At 38.1% G+C, this 18,663-nt stretch overlaps 2 protein-coding genes across 2 annotated transcripts; one reads left to right on the plus strand and one right to left on the minus strand.

Annotated features, from left to right (window-relative positions):
* Positions 1 to 624: 624 nt before the first annotated feature.
* Positions 625 to 5,843, minus strand: LOC122093398 (lactoylglutathione lyase GLX1). The gene is made up of 9 exons (XM_042663734.1): positions 5,765 to 5,843; positions 5,364 to 5,490; positions 5,132 to 5,256; positions 4,023 to 4,087; positions 3,243 to 3,455; positions 2,188 to 2,235; positions 1,947 to 2,054; positions 1,718 to 1,870; positions 625 to 924 (listed from the first exon to the last, which is right to left on the minus strand). The coding sequence occupies exons 2-9, from the start codon at positions 5,477 to 5,479 to the stop codon at positions 874 to 876; spliced, it is 879 nt and encodes a 292-aa protein (XP_042519668.1). The 5' UTR covers positions 5,480 to 5,490; positions 5,765 to 5,843; the 3' UTR covers positions 625 to 873.
* A 9,593-nt stretch (positions 5,844 to 15,436) lies between these two features.
* LOC122092831 (5'-adenylylsulfate reductase 1, chloroplastic-like) lies at positions 15,437 to 17,692 on the plus strand. Its single transcript, XM_042663125.1, has 5 exons — positions 15,437 to 15,647; positions 15,787 to 15,942; positions 16,079 to 16,208; positions 16,313 to 17,123; positions 17,219 to 17,692. Exons 1-5 carry the CDS (start codon positions 15,572 to 15,574, stop codon positions 17,447 to 17,449), a joined length of 1,404 nt encoding a protein of 467 aa, XP_042519059.1. The 5' UTR covers positions 15,437 to 15,571; the 3' UTR covers positions 17,450 to 17,692.
* Positions 17,693 to 18,663: the final 971 nt, after the last annotated feature.

An 18,663-nucleotide genomic window follows, 5' to 3' on the forward strand; every position in this document is an offset into this window, starting at 1 on the left:
ACATCAAACTACTCAGCTTTTGTGTAGAACCCTAACATTTGAGAAGAAGCATGCAACAGGAAAAACAATCTAGCTGCTGCAACACCACAGGATTTCTGCTCCATCTCATGAGCTTCATGACCAGACCCCCCCCCCTCCCAGACCCTGCAGTGGCGGGAGTCTTGTGCATTGGGTTGCTCTTGAGAGACAACGAGTAAAAGTCCGGTCATGAAGCTCAATGAACTGAGATTGAGTATGATGTAGCATACGTTTTGCAGCATCGTATGACTCAGTATAGCAAGGAATGCACAAGAGCAAGAACATGAGAAACCTGAGGTGAAGGTAAAACCCAAACGGTCAAGAACAGAGAAACTACTCTTCCAAACAGATTCTAGGTTACTGTCAAAGTGGCTTTGGACGCAGTAGACTGAGCAACCATCTGAAACCATGAGCAATCCAAGAAGGAACAGCTAAAACCAAGCAGTTAGGAGCAAAGCCGCAACTCATCCCAACAGATTTAACACTACATGCACATAATCAGGTTCGTCTGTTATGCAACATCTGTTGGGGAACTACTCAATCGGCTTCTACCTGAGCTGAAATCAAATATGTGCTGCTTTAGGGTCACCAAACACTTATGAGAACTAGGGACCTAAATAGCAATAGCATGCATTGCACCGCGCAGTGAATGAATCTTTCCACAACATTGAAAAGGAACACAAAGTACTCTCAGATTTCGACTCATATATGGGCTTCACAAACAATGCCTCAGCATAGTTCAAATTCTATGTAAGGAAAGGCAGAATTCTTGGCGAATGTTGAAAATTCTGTTTATTCACCCCTTGACTAGTGGAAATCTAGAGCATAACCAAATGATGAAGTCCTTGTCCACAGTTATTCTTTCTTTGGAAGCTCCTTTAGGAAATCCTCATTGTCAACCAAGACCTAGAAAGATACAGCAATAGAACCTTACATGAGCCAGGCAGCAAGCACACATACACCCACCAAAAAGTAAATAAATACAACAGAAAAAAAAAAAAAAAAAAAAAAAAAAAAAACTTGCATCATGATTCAATGGTAAAATAATAGACAAATTCCCACTGGATCAGGATCAATGCAAACATTAATTAATCCAAGCCAATCAGTAAAATTACAGCAGATGAAAATCAACACATAAGGGTGTATTAAGTGTTCCAAGTGTGGTTGCACTGGCTCACTGATGAAATAAATATCAGTGAAGTAAAAACTGATGCGTTTCTATTATGAAATTTAGCTCCCAACTGATGGTCCAATTCCATATGTGAAAAATAAATTAATTAATTGATTGAACATCTCATGGAATCAACCATAAACTTGAGAGAGAGAGAGAGAGAGAGAGAGAGAGAGAACTACAAAGTTCAATTACAATATCATGGACTAGTTTTGCTGCAATGAGTTTTCTTGTATAGGAAGACGGTCAAAGGAATCGTGATGTCAAAGGTGGCCTAATCCCAGGGGATACCCTGAAAATTTTGTAGCATGGCCTCTCATATGGAGATGGAGGCCTAATGGATGAGGCAGAGGTTGTGGAAAGCATATTAGGAACATTATTATTATTATTTTGGGTGCTGCAAAGGGTCAATAGGAATTTTGTGAGGCAGCAACAATCAACTAAATAGAAAGATTAAGGATAGAACTTGGTTTCATGCAATGTGACTAAAACGTATTAAAACAGACTTGCTTCTATCAGAAGACTTACCGTTTTCCAGCCATCTGGATCAAGGAAAGCGGTTATTTTTGTGTTGATCCCAGCAAGTGGGCCTGGTTGCCGAGTTATTTTTCCTCCAAGCTCTTGGGTAACCAGATTAACAGCTTCAGCACTTTTATATACATCTTCAGTACTTACGGCAACCTAGAAATGGTTGTTACAATGATCAGAACAATATGCTTTGAATTAACAAATTTTACAATAGGAGCTTGCCACTAACCTGTGCATATGCGTTTCCTTTGGTGTATTCTGTAACACCATAGTTGTACGTCAACTCCATAACAGTCGTTTCATGCTCGTCCGCATAACCCATCATTGCAAGAGTATACTGTAAATTACATGCAAAAGAACCCACTTAGTAATATATCCCTAGCCAGCCAAAGCACATTGACATGATTTCTACTATCATGCTGGGAAAATAGATTACATGAATGCACATCTCAAGTACAAGGCAAACTCACCTTCTGTTCAGGTCTATCAACCGTTCTCAATAGTTTCATACCCAAGGCCTGCAAACAGGTAGAGCCAGCAAAAGCAGAGAGAAAATCAAATGATAATAAAGATCTATAGGAAAAGTAGGTATAAACAAAAGCCATAAGTAGACAATGGCAATGCTATGGCATGTTAAAAAAAAAACATGGGGTAAATATGCAATCTTTGCTAGAGATGGCGGTTGATAGGGTTGGACTCGGGTTATGGTAGCTGGTAGGATGCCTGATTAATGGGCGCAACCTCAACCCTTACCCAATCCAAAGTGAAATCAGCTTCAGAGTCGATAAATCATAGCCGCCCTACAGACAAATTGCTCAATCTGAAGAAAGATCGGCATTTCCAATTAGTTTTCTTTTCTATTTGTTATTCGAATCAGCTTAACTATTCCATTCAAGTTTATAAAAGTCACACCTTACAATCATGAGAGATAATAATGCCAGTCCAGTTTAAGGCTCAGTTTAAATTTGGACCAGGTTTTAGTATAGTTTGGGTTGGGCTTTAGAATTTTGAGATTTATTGTTGTAAAGTACTGAAATAAGGGCGTAGCTAGTGCAGGAGGCTCCAGCCACTATGGGGTATGGGGAGGTCATAATGTACGCAGCCTTGCCTCCGCTTCACAGAGAGGCTGTTCCCCGACTCAAACCCACGACCACCAGGTCGCAATGGAGCAACGTTACCATTGCTCAGAGTTCTGCTCTCTTGTAAAGGACTGAAATACAATACCCAGAAATGGGGTTTTAAGGGGATGCATGAAAATTGTAATTATTATCGTCATCCTTTTAAATGCATGACAGCATGGTAAATAAACACAGGTAACGATGTAGTAATAAAGAACCAAGGGATCTAAAGTCTATGTTCTTTGCAGTTTGATGGAGTCTCACAAAATAAGTTGATGGCTTTGTTCCAAAATCTGAAAATGTTCAATTCACAGTTTTAAGAAATCTTAACTCATAAAGGAGATCAGAATAGAACACATATGCAATAATCAGAAACTAGGGGGGGGGAAAACCTGAAAAAAACTGACCTTCTCATAGAACTTGATAGAGCGATCTAGGTCACCCACACGCAGCATAACTTGACACAGTGGTTCAGGAGTAGGACCCCTTTGGATAATCTCGAATAGATAGCCATCTGGGTCCTTCACAAAAGCAATGACGCTTTTCCCCCCTTTAACTGGACCAGGTTCACGGGTGACAACACCACCCTTGGCACGTGCACTTTCAACAAATTTATAGACCTGGTTTCCAAAATTTAGTAGTGCATATTACCAACGATGCAATTAGTATCATGTCTTAAAATCTTAGAGGTAAAGTCTAAATGACAACATCATTGGTGTTGTTTAGTTTACCACCATACCACAATTTCTTGCCGAGTGGTAAACATGGCTGGGTTCATGTGATAGAGGCCTCACACCCATCTCAGCAGTCAAACTGACGCTTGAAACAAAAGGAAGTGGCTAAAAAGTGAATGTAAAGTTTTATATATTTATGACAATGACCTTTCATACAGTGGCATGTTCATAATTTTTTGTTACTTTGGACTCATTTTTGAGGCAATTCTATTGGTTATTTGACATTGAAATTTGATGCATGAGACCAGTATGGTGTATCCCTATCACATGGACCCAACAGCAGTTAAAGCTTTCTTCCATGGTGAAGCACACTGAGAAAGGACGGTAGCACACCCAGCAATCAAACTACTTCGCCGCTAATCATGTCTGTAACTTGGCATTTTGGTGCCAGCCTAATGAACACCATCTATGGTATCTAATCAGACCCAATCTTAAACAATAAATCATTCATACATCTTCAGTTGCAATTGCAAAATGCCCAAAGCCTGTTCCAATATCATATTTGTCCACCCCATAGTCTGTGAATCAGGGAAAAAAAGTGAATGCATCAAATCAGAAACTCAACTAAACAAAGAAAATACAAAGCAGCAAGCTACAAAAGAATACAAAATATAATAATATGTTTCTACAGATGTAAGTGATTGGATCTAAAATGAGCTGTCAAAATTAAGCACTGATAACATATGTTGAAGACAATAGTTAAATAAATTCTTTCCCAGCACCCTAACGCAGTGATGGTTTGACTTAAAAGATTACAGGGATCAAATGATCAAATTATGGAGCATGATGCGTTCAACCAAGAAATAACATGTATATTGACTGATGGTTACTGGTCTGGATGGTTAGCAAGATGACAGAAGATGATGTTATAACTCAATGCATGCACAGGAAATTAGAGTAGCCCCAATCTGCCGACAGGAAACACATGGGAAAACAGATGAGAGGTTGACAGAAAACAGATGAGAGGTTGACAGTGATGGTCCAGTCATGTAGAATGAGGATGAATGACTGCACCAACGATACGGTGACAAATAAGAATTGAAGTTTGTGATGAGAAGAGGGGGGGGGGACAACTTGAGTCAAAGCAGGAAGAGGCATGAGGACTTGTGAATTAGTTGGAATATGACTCTGGATTAGCAAAATGGTGGTACAGGATTTGTGTAGAAATTGGGATAAACATAGTGGAATAGAGCTGAGATGAAACATCCCTGATGACATCTGAAGACTAACTGTTCACTTTCCACACACTTTCTCATATGTAGACTATAAAACAGGGCAAACAGAAATCGGGTGATAAATGTATCAACTTGCTGCAATCAATGACTTAAAATTACTTTAACAAAGTCGATAAGTGTTTCTTTAATTAAGTCAACTGACTACTTGTGTATCTATCACACCCAACACCCCAAAAAGAAACTACTGCCACAACTACCACTCAAAGATTGGCATAGATGGAGATCAATGAAAAGGGAAATTTCAATTTGATATATCAATGATCCTAAGAAAATAAAATACTAGCAAGAAGACGAAAATGAAGATGAAACATCAATGGTTCGCCATACTGTATGTCAGTTCCACCACAAAATTTGATTCTTCAGGCCCAAATCCAAGAAATGCATTTGAGTACTTCTCTTCAGGAATGTCCCTTTTACGCAAAAGCTGCATTCCAAAACCTTCGGTATAAAACCTGATTATCAAAATTTAGCCTACATTGGTCATCCAATGGAAAATCGCTCCATCTATTCATGTCTCATAATTGATAAAGTTTCAAACAAAAATACAAAAGGGTATTACTTAATGGTGCGATCGAGATCCCCAACTCGATACACAGCATGTAGGAACCGGCGCTTATCATTCTTTGCCCATTCCAACACATTCTCACTAGGAACAGCCGCCTCAGTTTCAGCCATTGTCGATTTTTCTGGTTTAAGATTTCAAAATCACGTAAATGTCAGCCACAACTATCATAATGAGAATTTAAAACCCAAGAAGCGATCGTAGTTTACAAATCTGAGAAAATATTCAATTCAATCATCTATCGCGATGACTGAAGAAGATCCCAGAAAAAAAAAACAGAAACAAAAACAAAACAAAACCCTTAATTCTACGAACAAGATTTCACTCACGTATCACTGATTGACAGAACCCCACTGCACATAGATAGAGAGAGAGAGAGAGAGAGAGAGAGAGCTTACCAGAATGATCGAGGGCAAGTGAGAAACTGGAAGTGCCAGTGTGCTTCCACGTAGTCTTTATATCAAAACTGTGCCAATGTCGCTATTATGTGGTGCACCGTACACAAGTTTCATGCTCATAACCAATCATATGGTGAAATAGAGGATCAGAAGTGGATAGATCCATGTTGTAAACTCGTGGTTTAATTAAAAAAAAGGTATTTCATTGGCTTTTTAGCCGACCGGACCGGTTCAACCATTCGGCTAGTGTGTGTTAAAGGCCTCCCACCAACTACAGGAAAGCAAATATTAAAATAGTAAGGAAATCCAAGGTGGCATATGTGACTACTCGTGGGTATTGATGGAAAGTGGATATTAAAATTACATGTATATTTTTTTTTTTCCAGTAAGATATATATGTACATGCACTTATTACTTAATCAGAATCTTAATTATCAAGATTTACCTAAGAGCCTGTTTGGTATCGTTTCTATTCCAGAAACGCCGTTTCGTGTAAAAAATGAAAATTTCAGTTTTTGTGTCAAAATACAGTTTTTAAAAGAAAAAATGGTGTTTCAAAATTTCAGATTTTTATCGGGAACTTTTTTTTTTTTTTTTTGTAAAATGGAACGAAACTGGGAAGATGGAACTCCAAAACCATTTTGGAGTTCCGTCTAATCTAGTTTTTTCAGTTTTTTTTTTCACTTTTTGTTCCAAAAAAACAGAAACAGACCATAAGTGCACCAAACAGAAGATTCCGTTTTTTCGTTTCAATAGAACGAAAAAACTTCAAAAACATTTTTTTTAAAACGATACCAAACGGAGCCTAATTATTAGGATATATACGTACAGTCACTTATCTGTTAATCGAGATCTTAATTATCAATATTTTCCTAATTAGGATGAATCTTATTAATAATTAGGGCTTGGGATTCCCAAATCTCTGGTCTACACATTTATTTTTATCTTGTGACAAATTTGATGGGGCTGAAATCTTTTAAATGGTGTTATAAAAAGAAAGGAATCTTTTATATGGGTGGAACATTAAGTTCATTGCTTACATTTTAAGTTTTAATATAAAATTGACAAAACAAAGCATTGAAAAAATGGCCCCGGATCCTCTCCGATGCCTAGTGCGCTTTGTGTGCATCTTATGGTTGGCAGAACCTTGATTCCTACCATTGACTATCTGATGTGCACTGAACGCATTGGAGCACTTGAGAGGATCTGGTTCCTTGAAATCCATAGAGATCCAATAATAAGACATGCACGGACATAAACGTATTCATGCCTTGGATAATGTGTCTAAGGGCTCTCGGCCCTTGGATATACGTTACATACCAATGGAACCTACAATGTGAGAGTTAATGTCTTAATGATGTCACATCGCCAATGGAACATTTAACCTTTGTTTTATTATTATTTTCTTGGGGAGGGGGTGGGGAATAATGTTATGATTTGCACACATTATTGTTCCGGCTTTTAAGTAATCCTGGTCTGACCATATGGTTTGGTCCACATCTCAGGAGTCATGTGAATAACAAAAAAACCAACCGGAGCTGGTCTTGAACCTGGTGGGCTAGATTCGATGGGCTTCGGGGATTATGGAAGTAGGAAATAGAGCAGACGTAAGTGCTTGCGTTTATAGCATTTCTGGGTTTCTTTAAGGAAGGAAAAGGAAAGATCCAATAAAGGCAAGGGGCACGAGTAATTTTTGGGTCCCAAACATACTTTACTCCCCTTAACCGAGATAAAAATCGTCTGTTTTTCCCTTTCCTGTTTTTCTTGTGTTTTGCTAGTTGTAGATGATGACACGTGTCATCAACGGTTAAGATTAATTTAGTTGGATGAAGGTTATTACATCTAGTTTGATTTTTAATGCAATCTTGGTCGTTCACTTAAAATAATACCACATGTCACCTTTTGAAGGTAGCAAAACAAGAAAAACATGGATGAAGAAAAACAGACGAATTTTTTCCCCTTAACCTAAGGAAAAATAATCCTCTGTTTTTCTCATCCCTGTTTTTCCTTGTTTTGCTACCTGCAGACCACAACACGTGGACAACAGAGGATCCAACGGTCAAGGTTGAGGTAGCAAAACAAGGAAAAACAGGGATGAGAAAAACAGAGGATTTTGATCATAACCTAAGCCCGTGCTGCTAAAAGTTGTGGTTGTCAATGTCTCCCCTTTCTTGGAAGTTGTTGGCATTATTTGTGGACCCATGCATGCATAATGAGACCATATTATTCTTCTTAATTTACTGCCAAGGAAGAAGATTCTTTAAGAAGCCAATGATGTGAAAGAATTTGCACATCATACCAATCGCAACGCAGAGAATAGTACTGTTTAAATAGGGTCTACATGGATATCAGAACATGAGAATGGTGTTGGCGTGGATACTGCATCACATTATGTGAGAGCGCATATGCTGGAATCTACACTTTGATATCATACGTTTATTTTTATTTTTTTATTTTCAAAAGTTATTTATGGTAATCTGGGAACTGGGGTAGCTTTGGCATTTAGAGTGAACTGGGTTAGGCTACTACCTTCCACGGAGGGGTTGGACCACTTTAGAGTTGGGTTAATCACGTGTGCGTGGCTACCATTCAAGTATTCAAACCACTTTGGGGTTTTTTTTTTTTTTTTTTTTTTTTTTTTTTTTTTTTTTTTCTTTTAAATGAGAGGGCTCCTATGATGCCAGTGTGGAGAGGAATTTGCATGTCATACCAATGGTTGTCCTGAAAAGGATATCATCCGTATAGGATCAAATATTCTAAGTACAAAGAGAAAATAATAAAAATTCATGTGAGAGAGAAATTGTTTTTTTGATATCCAGGGTTTCTGGATCTTTGACCCAATTAATCTTTGGGATCATTATGATATACATGACCAGATCAGTCTAAGACAAAAACTAACTTGCAGTGGCCTTAAGAAGTTAGGTGCAGCGGCAAAGGTTTGATCACCGAACCTTACTTTCTGAGGCAGAGTATCGTGTCCCCTCCAAATCAATTGTGCTAATCCTTTGGGGTTGTGAGAGAGAAATTGCACTCTCACATCGTGGAGAAGTTTTTCCCTCATTTTAATGATTTGTTTTGCCTTGACAGCCTTTGTCTAGAGATCAGACCGAAACTTCCACGTGAGCAGGTGCCCCGTGGTATATCTAGGTGCTCAAGAAAGAGATTCTTTAGGAACTTTCTACTCCATGAGACCAGATTCAATTCTGGGCTTCTTTATGAGTTGACCCAAGCCCTAAAATTTTTTTTCCTATAATTCAGTCCTCCAACTAGAATTCTAAAGACCCTGTTTGTTTGGAAGGACTTTGGTGGGTGGCAGTTGAGGAGTGGGATAGCTACATGGGCACCCACCAACTGAAAAACTGCCCCCCAGGTAGCTATTCACCACTTTTATGTATTTTAGAACCATTGTATTAAGAACTCCAAACCTTTCTTTGAGTCAAAATTTGACCAATGAAATGCGTATGTGATCTTGATGTTCTAACTCGTGACCTTTTATAAGTTGGTGGTACTTGTGACAATTAGATTATCACTTCGTCTACTTTAGTTCCATACGTGACCTATTCTTGCCACCTTCTAAAAGGAAATGGAAAATCTTGTTGCAACAAGAAATGGTGACAAAAAAAGTCAAAGATTTTTATTTTTTCGTCCTTTTTGTAACATGAGAATGGAACTATGCAAGAAATAATAACTTTTGATAATAACATAATAATAAATTAATATTAAAAATATTTGTTAACCCTATCTTAAATAGCTTTTGAGGATGAGACAATAGCAATCAAAAGAAGGTTACAACTTCTTGATTCATTATTTTGATGATAACAGTATAATGTTTGCCAAGAAAACTTTTCTCCTCCAATGGCTATTTGCCCAAGATTTTAATTTTTGGACCTAGTAGTGGGATTGGCCTTCGTGGATAATCCAATTGTGAACCAGATTGACAGACGGTTAGAAACATAAAAAATCAGACCAAGTTGGAACCCTATAAATTTCCTTTTATCTCACATTTTTGGAGTTTTTACCATTAAAAAAACTAGAATTTTTCCTTCACTTTTTTTCATTCTTGGTGACTAAAGCAAGGAGAAAATGGTCAAGGTATGATACGTATGTTTATTTTATGCTAATTCCATTTACCTTTAGGATCATCAGGACAAATATGCTTGTTTCTCTTGGATCCGACTCCTCCCATTAGTGCCCATTGTCCAAGTCGGCCCATAACTACCTGGGTGAGTGACACATGGCAAGGCGATAATCCAACGGTTTGAGAAAGACATGGAAAAACCGTTAGATCATCGCATCGCTATGTGTCGCTCACCCATATAACTATGAACGAGACTTTGGCAACAGGAACTAAAGAAATGAGCTGAATCCGTTTCTCCTTGCTTTTCTAATTCCAGAGTAATATTCCATCAGCAAATGTTTTTCCTGCTTTGAAATGGAATCTGACTCCTAGAATTAGCAAAAGCATAGAAGTGGAAATTATAATTCCAGTCTTTTAACTCATGACCATCAACCGTGCTTTCATACCCCAATCCTACTTTTGGCCAAAACAAGAAAATAAGAAATTTTTTATGCCCAACACTGAAATACAAAAACCTTCAATTAGAGGGCAGGGCCTAGCACAATGGAAAGGTTACTCTATCGCAACCCAGTGGTAATAGGTTTGAAATTGAATTAGGAAACAACCTCTCCCCAAGGTAGAAATAAAACTAAGTATATTATAATCCTTCCCAAACCTCATGGTAACGAGAGCCTCATGGATTAGATATACCATTTCCTTCACAGGAGGACTCATTTTAAGAGCCAGTCCACCTCCTATCCATCTCCATGGTCCCCATCTAATTGCAAATTTGCAATTACTGAGAAGAATATTCCAAAACTATTGGCATCCACTCCACGCAGGCAAATACACAAACAGGTATCAATCAATCGTGGGCTCCCTTTACAGGTCTACTTGGTCTTGGATAGGTGAGGCAGAGACATTGAAATGCTGAGTGCGACCTCCAGACTCCAATAGTCACCACTCACCACAGAACTGATCTTCATCTCCAAATGCTTCACTTAACCACTCATATTTTATATGGTTCCTTTCCAAACCCCTCAAGCTCACGGCTCAAAGTCATTTTCCAGGTTCCTCTCAAAACCCTCCAACTCATTTTCATTATTTTTCAAACTTTGAAAGTTATTTTCTCAATAATGTATCATCCAAATATCCAATTCCTTACGTTTCCTCTTCCCCCCAGAAATTTTTTCTTGCACTTAAGGGAAAGTGAGATTTTTGGAGATAATTACTTCTCGACCCGAGAGTCTTATCCAAATCCATTTAATAAAAATGATGGGTGAAAAGATGCTTGGTTCACCATGGGTCGAGGAAAACACAATTCAAAAAGACCATTAATCTCAGAGGATGAAAACTTGGTCTTCATATGAGATTCAAGTTGAGTCAAAAATAGGCACCTCCATGTTTAAAGTCTTTACAATGGAGATAGATTTGGTAAACATATGTTGCATCTTCACTTTAATGCAATCAATCTTGCAGACCCTACAAAGAAAAGTACTGATAATATTAACAAAAGAAACCCCAAGGGATTAGCGTACCTGACTTGGAGAGGACATGAGACTCCGCCTCAGGAAGCGAGGTCTCGCAATCAAAACTTCGCCGCCCCCATTATTTTTTGGGGCCATCCGCCTGAGGTTTATTAGGGCTCAGAAGCTCCAGTGTGTGGCGCAGGGGTCATGTACAAAGTCGAATACCCCTCCTGTCTACAAAAATAAATAAATAAAACAATGGAAATTTTTTTTATTTTTTTTTTCCAATTTTTAGTCTTCGTTCTTGAGCCAACTAGAGAGGATATATTGTCTCTCTCTCTCTTGAAATGAAATGATTCTACCTTTTATATATGAAATTATTACGTCATCCCTCATTGATAGGCTCTCTATACAATTTGCCTAGAGAATCTCCTCATGAATGGATGAAAGAAATGAAAGAGAGAATGGAAAAATAAGGAAAAGATGGAATTGACCCATTATGTGTGGTGGACCTTAGAACGAAAGGCCTCCATACTTTCGTGGACCCCAAGTTCTATCAACTTAGTACTCTCAATTCCACATAAAAAAAAAAAAAATGGTTTTTTCTCCTCCATCCTTTCTCACACCTCTTAACTTCCAAGGCTTTCAATTATCTCGTAAATTTGTCTATTTTCAGTTATGATTTTGCTTCAAGCCCTACATGTAAAAAAGAAATCACATTTTCTTTATCTAAGAAAATTTTCGGTCATTTTAGGTGAAAAGAAACCCACTGTTGTTTTCTTATAATTACTTTTCCCCGTGTATGAAAAATGTCATAAGAACCTTTCATATCACTCCCAAAAGCTCATTCAAGTGCCAGAACCCGTGAACGAAAAGATTCCCTCTGTATATAACAAGAAAATTTCTTTGCATTCATCTGCTTATCCTTCGTAATCTCTCTTTTTTCTATTTAATTGTCTTCTGTAATATCTTTCAATTTTCATCTATATAAAAGGTCTATTTTGAGATTCTTTGTTTCAATAAACTATCACCTTACAACTTAGATACATGAGCTTTTGGCTATATTAGTATAGCACATGACTTATCATCAGACTCTTTGGGCACATGGATCACTTAAAATTAGTTTATTTATTTGATTAGTTGGTTTCATTCATTCATGTCCATAATTGAAGGGTTTATAAGATTTGGCTTGAAATGACATCGATGCCCTTATTGTGGAGAGGAAAGAAATACCCACGGAGCGTTGGCGAAAGGCACACCCAAAAACGAGAACTCAATCCCTTTTTTATTTTAATATTTTAAAACATCATCAACACCGGCCATGACGTTTAGATATGCTCATCAAAAATAAGATTACAAAATATAAAATTTAGATGGGTCCCTCCTATTTAAAAAGAAAAGGGGTCAAGATTGTTTTTTCGGAGAAATTGCCTTTTGATGGTACATTGAATTATTTCTAATGACTTGATTCATCTTCCTAGGACCTTATAAGTAACAGTATAATGACAGAAGCCTATTGGGTACCACTAAGTCCATCCTAATCAATTATTATAATCTTTTAAAAGATCATTAACTTCCAAGAAAAACTCAAAAGATTATCTACTGAATTTAGTAGGATGAAAAATTTATTGGCTTATTAACAGAATCTTTTAAAGTAACTTTAAAATTTTCAATAAGGGTGTCAATTGGTCCAGAACCAGGTATTTGGTTTGGTTCTGGTTTAGGTTTCAAGGACTATTAGTGTGATTCAAAACTGGACCAAGTCCCGTCTCGGTTCTAAAAATTGGTACTTATACCTGACTAATCCGGTTTTGGTCCGATTCTGATTTCTATTAGGGAACCATCAATAAATAAGGGCAAAGGTCCCTAGCTCAACGGCCCATTGAGATTTGTCTCAAATGCCCAATTATCTGCAATGTAGCAGATTGGATGAGTCCCAACATCATACCTATAGATAAACAACAATAATTTTCAAGTTCCATTTAAAAAAAAAACACACATATACATCAAAAAGATAAGAAAGCTCATACAAAAAGTTGCAACGCTATTGGAGATTGAAAATCAAACAAGTACAACGTTGTAGGAGATGGAAAATCGATCTGCTATAATGTTGTTGAGAAAAATTGATCAATTGGCCACAGAAAATCATGAAAAAAGGAAGAAGGGACACTTTCAGCCACTACAATTTTGTCTAACACAAAGAGTCGTTGCTATGCTAATATTGAGAAAAGGAAGAACATAACACTTCAAACTTGAAGAATTACAGTTGAGCAGATTATCTAACTCATGGTTCATGAGTCTTAAGGCAACAAAAACTACAAAAAAAAGAGGGATTTACAGTTGGACTATAATTGTAACTTTATAAGATGATTTATCATTCGGGTGATTAATTATGTCGGGTTTCCACATAAGTTATGTCAAGTTTTTAGTTAAAAAGGAAAAAGTGACTTTAAGTTATTCAGTCCAGTTTCTATTAGATCCGACGATTCTTGGCATAAATCCAAATCCGGACCGAACCGAATTATAAATACTTATTTCAGATCCAAGATTTAACCATATTATAATGGGTTGGATTCGATTCAGAGTATTCGGTTCGGAACTAGATTCGATTTCGATTCCGATTTGACACCCTTAATTTTCACCCAAGGTAATTCAAAATATTATAAGGTAAAAAAGAAATAAAAAATCTCTTATAATTAATAATATTTTTCAAGTCAATAGTTTGTAAGCAAAATAACTCAAGAATTTACTAAGATATATATGGTGTCTTGGCTTTTAAATTATATTTATTAGAGGTGAATAATTTACTCCAAATGATCACCTAAGAAGCCATCAAACTCTTTCTTCCTGTGACTTTATACACATTGATCTCAAATACTTCAAAGTTTAATTTCTCATCATTAAATTAAGAGTTTCACTTTGTATAACCACGATTGATTACACAGATGCAATAATCTTATGGAATTCCCTCCTTCGTACATGTAGAGGACGGTCTTCTTCGTATTATAGAGTATAGAAATGATATATGCATTATTATTAAAATTTCATGACATTGAATCTAGAATTACTCAATCTTATGCAGCCCATGTCAAATAGTTAGAATTCTTTTAGAAAAAAAAAATAATATATAATCTCAAAATGTAAATGCTTCAATATTTTTTCGGATAGAAAATCTCAGATGTTTCAAAGTTCAAACTACCACCACTAAATTAAGGGTTTTACTTCTTGTATAACTGCAACTGGTTTTACATATGCTATAATCATACAGAATTACGATCCTTCTTACATGTAAAAAGGGCAATCTTCTTCGTACTATAGGGTACAAAAATGATATTATGCATCATAAGTAAAAATTGCTCATGATAACAAATCTAGAATTGCATAGTCATTTTCAGTCTATGTCAGATAGTTACAATCTTACATGGTTACAGAGAAAACATACCTTAATTAATTCCCAGAGTAATATTGTAAATTCTTGCATAAAACGTATCAAAGAAGATGGTAGACTAGATACTTAATCTAATATATTGTTAATTAGGCACCGAAAGAAGAACAAATAATCATAATCTAATGGAACGTAAGAACTCTCGTGGTTTTGGGAGAATGAATAGATGAACCATCCAAAATTAATAATTTAGTAAAAAGATAAGTTTTTATTAGAAAAAAAAAATTCCAATGTTAGGTACTATTTATTTTTTAAATAGAATTTTTTATTAATTTCTTTCACCTCTTCAAAAGTAGTTCCTACATGAATCATGCCGTTCTCCGCATAGCCATTGGTGTAGGGTGCACGTGGAGAACCTCTCCTCGCTCCTCTACGGCGCTTACTCATAGAACCCTCTCTCTCTCTCTTTTTTTTTTTTAACTCGGTAGACCACTTTAGGGTTAGGATGCGTTTGGATTTTTCCTTTTTTTAATCAATTTAATAAGGACTCAGCGAGGGTCTCACTATGAAACTTCCCTAGCAGCCAAATGACGCAAGCGTGATCGACACGCGCGATTGAGAAAACGTCAATGGAAGAGCGCTACTGCCATATGTAGATACCGTGCGAGACAAAAGCTTGTTCCAGGAAAACGTCTAGGTTCAATGAACCTGGAGCAAAAGCCTTTTCCAGACTCCGTTATTTAAGCAGCTTTGTTTGGGTTAGCGAGCTCCAAGGCAAGTCTTTAACAACGGACATACCTGACCTTCTCCAAATCAAATTTGCTAAAGAAGAAATTCTCTCTCGAGAATTTTCACAAACAGATAGAGATTCTTACAATTCTTTCTTTCTAAATCTCATGGCTCTTGCTGCATCTTCTTCTGCAATTTCTAGCTCCATCTCTTCCCGTTCCCTCGGTCACCAAGAGCTCAGAGGTACTTTTATTCCTTCTAATTCTCCTTCCATTTCCTGATTTCTCGTTTCTGCGTTCGTAGGATTAGTCTTTTTTTTTTTTTTTTGGTGTGTGTGTATCTGACGAGGGTTTTTTTTTGTATTATTAACCATTATCTGCAGCTCCTCAGATCGGTTCATTCCGGCCATTAGATCGAGCCTTCGTCCCATCTGTGGCGGCGAATTCTTCCGGACGGCGGTGGTTAGTGAAACCAGTACACGCTGAACCAAAACGCAGTGATTCCATTGTTCCTCTCGCAGCGACCGTATCCGCTCCTGGTATGCTCCGTGTTCCTCATTGAATCTCTCTCTCTCTCTGGATATTCCGTCTCGTCTTGTGTGGTGGGCAAAGAATATTCCTTTGGAGAAATATGTAATGACTGTTCTGTCCCTGGTTTGTTTTGGTAATTCGCAGAGGTGGCAGAGAAAGTGATTGAAGCAGAAGATTTCGAGAAATTGGCTAAAGATCTTCAGGATGCTTCTCCTCTCGCAGTTATCGATAAGGCACTTGAGAAATTCGGAAATGATATCGCTATTGCTTTCAGGTATACGATTGATCCTTAATTTGGACTTTGGAAATATGAAATCCAGACACTTGTTCAGATTAGTTAATAGTTTTGGACTAAGGAAGAAGGGTTGATTGTTGCAGTGGAGCGGAGGATGTGGCCTTAATCGAGTATGCGAAGTTGACGGGACGACCCTTCAGGGTGTTCAGTTTGGACACAGGGAGGCTCAACCCTGAGACTTACAAGTTCTTTGACACAGTCGAGAAGCACTATGGTATTCGAATCGAGTACATGTTTCCTGATGCGGTTGAGGTCCAGGGTCTGGTGAGGGCCAAGGGGCTTTTCTCCTTCTACGAGGACGGGCACCAGGAGTGCTGCAGAGTGAGGAAGGTGAGACCTTTGCGGAGGGCACTTAAGGGGCTTCGTGCTTGGATCACTGGGCAGCGCAAAGATCAGTCTCCAGGCACCAGGTCCGAAATCCCTGTCGTCCAGGTAGACCCATCGTTCGAAGGACTGGACGGCGGAGTCGGCAGCCTTGTTAAGTGGAACCCATTTGCAAACGTGAATGGTATCGATATCTGGAACTTCCTGCGGGCGATGAATGTGCCCGTCAATTCATTGCACGCGCAGGGTTACGTCTCAATTGGGTGCGAGCCCTGCACAAGACCGGTGTTGCCAGGGCAGCACGAGAGGGAAGGAAGGTGGTGGTGGGAGGACGCCAAGGCCAAGGAGTGTGGTCTTCACAAGGGCAACATCAAACAGGAAGGCGAGACCCAAAACGGTACAGCTAACGGAAGCGTCCAAACCAATGGAAACGCCACCGTTGCTGACATCTTCAGTTCCGGCAACGTGGTCAGCCTAACCAGGGCTGGGATTGAGAATCTCACCAGATTGGAGGACCGAAGAGAGCCCTGGCTAGTGGTGCTCTATGCTCCTTGGTGCCGTTTCTGTCAGGTAATATTTTTTTTCCTTTTGAGTACCAACATCAAACACCTTGAACTGTTAGCAGAAAAGCTAACTTTTGTCGAATTTGCCAATATATGTGACAGGCAATGGAAGGATCGTACATGGAGTTGGCAGAGAAGCTAGCTGGGAGTGGTGTGAAAGTTGGAAAGTTCAGAGCAGATGGAGAGCAGAAGGAATTCGCCCAGAGAGAGCTGCAACTTGGGAGCTTCCCCACTATACTCTTTTTTCCTAAACACTCAGCAAGACCAGTCAAGTACTCTTCCGAGAAGCGAGATGTTGATTCATTGATGGCTTTCGTGAATGCCCTCCGGTGATGGGAATCACAAGTAGTCCTTAGTTCTTCAATTCTTCAGTACATAAAGATATGGTTTTGGTTTTAGTTTTAATCTTTGGTTTTCAGTTTTGGGACAGGAGAGTGTATGAACATCACTGTAAATTGTTTTAGGGGACAGAATTGTCGAGAGCCCTGAAATGAGTTTTATTTGTTCTCCGGCCGTAATGAGTTTATGAGCTCTTTGTGTATAGATCATAAGCCTTCCATTTTTGGTTTTTGGTGAGATGTGTTCCTCTGTTCCGGTTAATGTTCTGCAAAACTAAATTAAGACGAATGGGCATTGAATTGTCTTTTCTTTAATATCTTTAAAAACACACGATGAACACCCAAATTAGGGGAAGGTGGGACAGTAAGAAAGAATGCTGAAACAAGAGAGACAAAAGAGTTGAATGTGACTTCCAACCCATTGGGCTAATAAAATTGTTTTCAGAGATACAAGTCATTCTCAACAACTCTTAGTGGGCCACCATTCATTAATTTCTTTTACGGGAAGATAAGAGTATGGAGCAACCAATGAGGGGGTGATAGAACGATTTCGTAAGTAAGACAACGGAGAGGTCATTTCATGACAACTTGCAGAGAAAACCCTAAATTTACGAAGAGAAAAAGAATAGTAGTTGAAGAAGATTGCTTTCACTATTTCACTCTTGGTTCATCTTTTCAACGCCATGCACTCAAAATGAAGGCAATAATTTCAAAATTGTAGGAACGTATGTGTGGATGTTACTTATGCTATGTCAAAAGTATACATAGGAATGACTCCATATTTTCTATCTTTTGTTGGCTTAAAATTGAAGGGAGAGGGCTCGTTGACCTGCTATGTGGCCCTGAATCAATGTGAGTGCCAATATATTTAGTACTGATGAGATTTTACATTTTATTGGAGGTGGAGCAATCATTTTTCACTTTCTATATCTAGGCCCCTTGTATAAATATCTTTTGTTGGGAGGCAGTGAGTCACAGTGAAACAATAGAATGATTTCTTTGGGACAAAAAAAAAAAAAAGATTTCATATCTGGATCCAAAATGGGCTATGCGAGATTCGTCTCTCTTTAGTCTAAGTTTGTTCGAACAAATCCCTTTCAACCTTTGAATTAGCTACTACTTTACTACTATTGATAAATGAATCTTCTTTGCGTTTGACCAGCAGAAGACTCCAAGAAGAAGCCAAGCCTGATAAGAAAGAAGGAAGGC

Source organism: Macadamia integrifolia, chromosome 11 (assembly GCF_013358625.1).
Source record: "Macadamia integrifolia cultivar HAES 741 chromosome 11, SCU_Mint_v3, whole genome shotgun sequence".
Lineage (NCBI taxonomy): Eukaryota > Viridiplantae > Streptophyta > Magnoliopsida > Proteales > Proteaceae > Macadamia > Macadamia integrifolia.

Excerpts from the sequence above, each read along its gene's own strand:
- LOC122093398 (XM_042663734.1), bottom strand. The coding sequence starts at position 5,479 with ATGGCTGAAACTGAGGCGGCTGTTCCTAGTGAGAATGTGTTGGAATGG. Across the intron at positions 4,088-5,131 it reads TGTGGTGGAACTGACATACA|ACTATGGGGTGGACAAATAT; the intron begins GTATGGCGAACC and ends CCTGATTCACAG. Across the intron at positions 2,055-2,187 it reads TTGATAGACCTGAACAGAAG|TATACTCTTGCAATGATGGG; the intron begins GTGAGTTTGCCT and ends TGTAATTTACAG.
- LOC122092831 (XM_042663125.1), top strand. The coding sequence starts at position 15,572 with ATGGCTCTTGCTGCATCTTCTTCTGCAATTTCTAGCTCCATCTCTTCC. Across the intron at positions 15,648-15,786 it reads CGGTCACCAAGAGCTCAGAG|CTCCTCAGATCGGTTCATTC; the intron begins GTACTTTTATTC and ends CATTATCTGCAG. Across the intron at positions 16,209-16,312 it reads GATATCGCTATTGCTTTCAG|TGGAGCGGAGGATGTGGCCT; the intron begins GTATACGATTGA and ends TGATTGTTGCAG.